General features: G+C 46.8%; 1 protein-coding gene across 1 annotated transcript; it reads left to right on the top strand.

The window, feature by feature from the left end:
- Positions 1–240: 240 nt before the first annotated feature.
- Positions 241–5,855, top strand: LOC109485564 (titin homolog). Its single transcript, XM_019789253.1, has one exon. The coding sequence runs from the start codon at positions 834–836 to the stop codon at positions 5,853–5,855; it is 5,022 nt and encodes a 1,673-aa protein (XP_019644812.1). The 5' UTR covers positions 241–833.
- Positions 5,856–6,840: the final 985 nt, after the last annotated feature.

Here is a 6,840-nt window from a genome sequence, read left to right as displayed (position 1 = left end):
GGATGTTTACAACGTAGTAGACCATGAAATACCTGAGCCACAGCAAAACGGCGGCCATTTTGATTCGTCTAGGTCAGATGAGTCGTTACTGTACGTGGGCGATGCGGGGTTGAAAACTAACGCTTCTTCTGACAAAGCAGAACTGGAACCACCTGTAAATTCAGAAATGGACGACAGCGAACCATCCCCTGAGTTGGAACCACCGAACGAATTGTCTACACAACAACAACAACAACAACAACAACAACAAAAAGAGGATTCGCCAATGGACAAAGAAGCAACCGGTGCCGTACAGACAATGGACGAGCACGATGGAGTAAAAAATGGACCATCACCATTCGTTCCACCGGTTCAGGAACGACCACAGCCTGTGTATGAGAGAAAAGTGTACGATCGGAGCAGAGCGTCGTTCCCACCACCTCCCCCAGACTACGAGACGGCCATTACAAGGTGCGTAAGGTTAGATCCCAACCCCGCAGGGTTTGTTTTAATGCCGAGGTTACCTGTGGGGTATAGTCCGGTGGGGCCAGGGCAGGGGTACCCGGGGGACTTCTCCCAACATGGCGGCGTCCATCCACCACATCCAAGTAACGGCTTCGCGCCACACGACGGGCATTTTCAGCAGGAATCAGGGCATGACTTAATGCAAGACGCCCCGTTTGAACAGGAGTTATACCGCCATGAGCCCGGATTTGAACAGTTTAGCTCCTTGCCTCCTTACTCTCACGAACCAGGCTCAGAAGAAGTAGGTTACCCCTCACACGAAGACCGACATTTTGACAACTTTCACAGTAGACAGCCCTCATTACGGTAGTGCAGAGAACATACTAGACATGCATGATCCGCCCGTCCCTCTGTCAGAGATGTCCCCTCAGCTATCCAACTCTGCAATGGACATTACAGAACACGGTCGCAATGCCAGGTCTACGGATAGAAAGTCCGCATTAGCAGGGTTCCTAAACCGCAGAAAGAACTTGTCAGGGTCTTGGGGTTCCCGCGCCAGGCAGCCTAGACAGTCGGCCAGCAGCGTGTTTGCTGGTTCAGCCGAATCCTTACCCGACCCACAAGAAGACACGTCACTAAGAACAATGTCCCTAGATCGATTGAACAGACAGAAACCGACATCTAAGAGAACCTACGGTATAAGGTCGTCCTCGCTTGATAGAATGCTAGATGAGGATGGAAACGATTTAGGTGACACAGATGAGGCAGCACAAGAAGAGGAGACACCACTCAGGACCGCATCACTTGATAGACTAGATAGGCAAAGAACACCACAGTCTAGAAGAACGTATGGTTTCAAGTCAACATCACTTCAGCAGCCTTCAGATAACGATCCAGGTAGCTTTGATGAAAACGGCGAACAAATCCCCGAGGAAAACAATGCAGATAAAACTCCACAGAGAACTGGTGGTTCACTAGATCGACTAAACAGGCAGGGGTCAGCGTACGACAGAGCGAACAGAGTCAAGGCAGCGTCTCTGGAAGAATTTAGACAGAGTCTGAGGTCGCTGACTTTGAAGAAACCAACTGGTAGAGAAGAGGATCAGCAACAAGAACAGGAGCATGCAGAGCATCATGAAGAAAGGCAGGTAACAACATCGGAACCGACGCAGAAAACACCTGTTAGGAAAAACCTGACGCCATTTATCAAGTTCTCACCTGCGTTCCTCGAACAGGAACGTAGCAAACAGGTGATGCCACCGAGCCCAACTCCCGCTATGACAGTAACGGACGGACAACAGAGCAGACTGGACGATGCACGACAGAGGGCAAACCAACTTGAAGAACTCCTGAAGTCGAAACGACAGAAGATGGAAGAAGCAAAGAAACAGGTGCGCAAGATTCATCGAAATCTCGAAGACGAACTGACAAAGCAAGAGCAAACAGTCACAAATGGGAGTAGCCGTGAGGATGAATCAGTTGTGATTGATTTCTCAAAGTCTAAAGGTGGAGACAAGAGTAGCAAACCGTTGGAGGAAACCACAAGAGAAAACGGCTGGTCTACGGCAGAGTTTGGGCGTGATTCTGCCTCAAAGACATCAAATCATGAAGAAACAGAAAACAAGAAAGGAGCGAGCGATGATCAGTCCACAAAAGTAGGTAGCGAAGAAGAGGAAACGTTTAATGACGCCAAGAAACTTCTATTGAGGACGGAAGGAAGCCATCGGGACCAGCCAATTGCTCCCAGCTTCATCTCTTTCGAAGGAGGAGACGATGGCGTCGATGGCCCCGTCACTCCTCCCCCTTTATCCAGGAACGACCCCCTCCCTGAGCTTCTGGCTCCCCCAAACGACTTCAACCCAGGCAACCCCTTTGATCTCTTCCTGGACTCCCTCGGTCTGCCAGTGATGCAGGAGGAGTGGATAGAGGAAAGGCGTCCTTCTCTCAGCACCATCTACGAGGAGGACGAACCGTTGAGTGACTCGACTGCTAACAGCAGCGTCATCGACCTAACGGTGGAGGAGGGCTCAATCGTAGGAGAAGATTCAAAGGATGAAAGAGGGGTGGAGGAAGAAGATAGAGATGAGAAGAAAGCACTGAATGCGCAGGAGGCGGAAGTAAAGCAAAAGGTTGAGGATAGTCATATCGAGGAAAGGCTTGAAAGTGATGAGAAAGAGAAGTTGGAGGATGATATGAGGAAAGAGGATGCCGGTTTGGAAGATGTGAAACAAGTTACCGAGACAGAGGGGAAAGTGGAAGAAGTTCATCCAAAAGAAGAGGACATAGTTGAAGAAAAAGAAGAGAAATTGGAGGAAGAGACAGGGGTAGAAAAAGTAAATGTATGGCCCGAGCCACAAGACATGACAGGAAGCACACAGAAAGCTCAAGAAGACGTTTCTGACAAGGACAAAAAGATGGAGGAAACTAAAACTGATGTCACAGATGGGGAACAGGATTCGGCAATGAAAGAAACTGTCAATAACATTACAGATCACGAGAACGATAGCCTAAATCACGTTGAAGAGAAAGACGAAGGAAACGACGAAATCACGCCGTTGGCAGTGAAGGATGACATCCCTGAAAAAGTCAAAGAGTTGAACAATGCCATTGAAGAGAAAGATGGGGTTAAAGACAAGACAAAGGAAGAGTCAGAGGATACAAAGGTAGGAGGACTAGATGTGCAGAAGACATCAGAAGTCACAGAAGAGAAAGCATTATCTTCCAACAATATGGCAGAGGAGAAAAGGCCACAGCTGATTGAGAAAGAAACCCACGCTGAAGAGAACAAAGAAATCGTTGGAGAGGAAGCCAAGAAAGAGGTGGCAAATACGCATAAGGAAGATATAAAAGAGGAGGATACAGATGCAACAGAGACGACTGTTAAGAGCCATGATGATGTGGGGCAGCAAAGCAAAGAAACGTCTGAAAACGAAGACAAACAGAAGGTAGAAGAAATCCCCAAGGTACAGGAAGACACTTCGTCCATCCACACAGAAGAGATATCAAAAGAAAAGACCAATAGTGTCTTTGAGAAGACCCAAGATTCCAGCATCCAAAAAGAAAATGATGACATCGCCAATAAGTCAGAGGCTGTGGTGAAGGAAAATCCCAAGAAAATGCCTGTTGTTGAAATCACGGTGAACCTAAAAGCCAGCGAGATCGGCCCAGATCTGCTAAATGAGCTGGTGGCAGCTAAGTCACCTACCAGTGTCGCCCCACCTCCACCAAATGTGTCCAAAAGCCCCAAAGTCAGCAAAAAGACGTACAAAGACAAGACCAAGGCGACGACAATAAGCTCAAAGGAAAAGGACAAGTCGAAAAAGAACAAGAACTTCATGGAAGAGATCAACGCCTTGCTGGAACAGACCGAGTCCACCATGGTGAGAAGGAGCACAGAGATCACAAGTGTCTCTGAGGATCTACAGAATACTGCCAAGACACTCTTTAACTTGGAAGTAGAAGAAACAGTGTTTACTACAAGCCCGAACACAACTGGCAGCTCGCATGATCTAAGCGGCAGCGTATCATCTCTAGACTCGACAACTGAAGACGACAAAGGCCAGACTTCCGTGACGAGTCCGGAACGGCATCCTGTCAAAGGTCCGGAACTCCAGTCGTCCGTCACAACTCCGGAACGTCAAAGTGATTCCGGAAACGGATCTCTCAACGACAGTCCGTTTTCCGTTAGAACAGAGACTCTTGACAAGTCTCCGTCTCCTGTCGAGCCTCTAGAGGAAGATATAAAGAAGACAAAGCAGGAGGCTGAAGAGGAGCAGAAAAAACAAGAACCTGCTAAGGAACAAATTGAAGAAGCCATGGAAACAGAAAAAGAAGCGACTGATGTATCCGAGAAGGATAATAGTGAAGATAGAGTGAGTAAATCGTCTGCAATGGAATTTTTGCACCAGAAGAAAGACACAGAAAAAGAAACAAGCATCGAATCCCAAGACACCAACCATAATGACACAGAGCAAAACGATTCTGACACAGCGAAAAAGTCAAACAAGCCTTCCGAGAGAGAAGAAAGTCCAAGTCAGAAATTGGACACTGACAAAGACATAACTATAACGTCTAAGCAGGTCAATCTTCAAGACAACCTGAAACAGGACGAACCGGAAACGAAGAGCGATGAAAGCAAGTCATCTCTAGAAAAGGAAAATCCAACTCAGAAACTAGAAACAGACGACGATATAACCACGAAATCAGAGGAAAGCAACCTTGAACAAGATAGAATTCAAGAAGAGCCTGAAATGATGAGAAATGAAACCAGGCCACCTTCAGAGTTGAAAACAAAGCCAGAAATAACGAAAGAGGCAGAGAAGTCAGCCTATGATTCACCCAAACCATCAGAAAAGCACGTCGTTGAACATCACTCCATTCCAAACGGGAAGGTTTCCTCAGAAAGTACAGAACAAGAGAGAAGGCACACGAGCACAAGCCGCGTTGAGATGAACGTCATTCTTGTGCAGGACAAGGAAGCAAAAGCAGTCTCCGAGGAAACCACCACCGACAAAAACGAGCGAGAGAGGCGAGAGCCTGATATAATCAGCGATATGCCTAAAGTAGCACGTTCTGTGGAGCTGTTCGAATCGTTGCTGAAGTCAGACAACCACAATAAAAAAGACAGAGTAACAATGGCTCCCATCCCCTCAAATATACCAGTAAGAGATGAAGAAGTAGACGCCACTACTAAAGATGAAGTACAGCTAGAAGCAAAGACGGAACAGAAACAAACAACAGTCGAACCTGAGTCTCAGAAAGACGACAAGCAAGAAATCTCCAATACCCAACTTCCAGTCCCAGTCGACGAAGAAGGGGAGGTCATAGAAGGCATCTACACAGCCAGCCTCGTGTATGTTGGCGGCAGCAGCTTTGAAGAGAGTGGGGGCCTCTCTCCTAGAAATCTCCAAACCAGCGAGTCCTTTGCTGAAGACGACAATATTCCAGTGTTCTCTCCAACGGATAAAAGCACTCCCGCCAGAGACGGCATCTTTAAAGCCCAGCTGGTCCAAGTGAACAGCTTAAGCTTTGAGGAGGACCCGGAAGAATCCATCGGCTCTGAAGACTCCAGCAATGCGAGCGTCACGTCTTCTTCACCGTCTTACGAGCTGGTTCGAGACGAGAAGGGATGGAAGGGCAAGCCGAGGCACAGCACACCGACAGGCCAGGAGGACTCCACCTCCCCCGGGCCGGAGGACAGCAGCCTGCGCAGAGGCAGAAGCATGCGGCGGCGCAGCCAGAGGAAAAGCTTCGAGGGGAGTCTCTGGGACGACGAGGACTTTAAACACAAGGTTAGTAGTACCTCCTACTTTGACAAACACTCTAGAAAGCCTTGTAGATGGAAGAATCTCTTGGCCAAGTTTTCACACTCCTTAGCCCTAGGCCCCATTTTCACAGGAACCAAGACCTAGAAAGCTAGTCTCCACCAGACTCATTTGCAGGCTGAATAAATAAATAGCAGAAGAATGTAGCTGGCCAGGGGAGTTGGCCGACCATAGATGGTCCAGCTTGCCAGGCAATAGGCACTTCTTTTAGGCCAATTTCTACTATCTATTCATCCTGCAAAGGAGTCTGGAGGATACTACTGGAAAGCCTTATAGATAGAGAAATCTTTGGGGAAAGGTTTCACACACTCTTTAGGCCCCATTTCCACAGGACTGACACTGTTAGTCAAAAGTAGGATTTAAAAAGAATACAAAACACACCGAAAGACATGTAAAATTGATCTTTGTATTAAAAGAAATGAGTGACCTGTCAAATGTTTAGTCGCTCATGGACCACAGGCTCTGGTGGAAAGGGAGTGTAACCTCCTAACAGACAGTTCACTGTAGCCTTTAACACATAAAAACGCAGGTTCATTGCCTATTCCCAGCCTTATCTTACCCTGGCTTCATATAATGGCCGCAAACCCAGGCATGATTTGCTTGTGGCTGATGAGCTCCTAACGTTTATACTTCACTATGCAGGTCCATACTTCTCATTGTGTATCTTATTCATTTATTTATTTCAAATGCAAACAACACAGAATTACAAGCAGCAAGGGCTGATAAACGTAAATCTACATAAAGGATAAGTACGTTACATGTATACACAACTACACCATACGGGACATCAGATAACAATACATATATACAAATTCAAAATTACACCAGCTGAACAGTTTTGTGTATATCTTAGGTTCTTTATATTGTTTTTGACATGGACGTTGCTCTGTTTCGACTGTACAGTGAAGACCGATTCTTTTAGTTGTACATGTTCTGTTTGGCACCAAATGCACCAAGACATTATGTACACGAAAAGCACTTGATGCACAAAAACGTTTTAACAAATCTGATTTGGAGAAGGGGGTTGGAACACCTCGTGCACAAAACAAAACATTCCACAGATAGACAAAAA

Source organism: Branchiostoma belcheri, unplaced genomic scaffold (genome assembly GCF_001625305.1).
Source record: "Branchiostoma belcheri isolate BF01 breed outbred unplaced genomic scaffold, Haploidv18h27 scaffold77, whole genome shotgun sequence".
Lineage (NCBI taxonomy): Eukaryota > Metazoa > Chordata > Leptocardii > Amphioxiformes > Branchiostomatidae > Branchiostoma > Branchiostoma belcheri.
Note: the sequence above shows the minus strand (reverse complement) of the source record. Positions and strands in the feature narration are given on the sequence as shown.

What these genes read in the sequence shown, in the direction of transcription:
- LOC109485564 (XM_019789253.1), top strand. Translation starts at nt 834, where the DNA reads ATGCATGATCCGCCCGTCCCTCTGTCAGAGATGTCCCCTCAGCTATCC.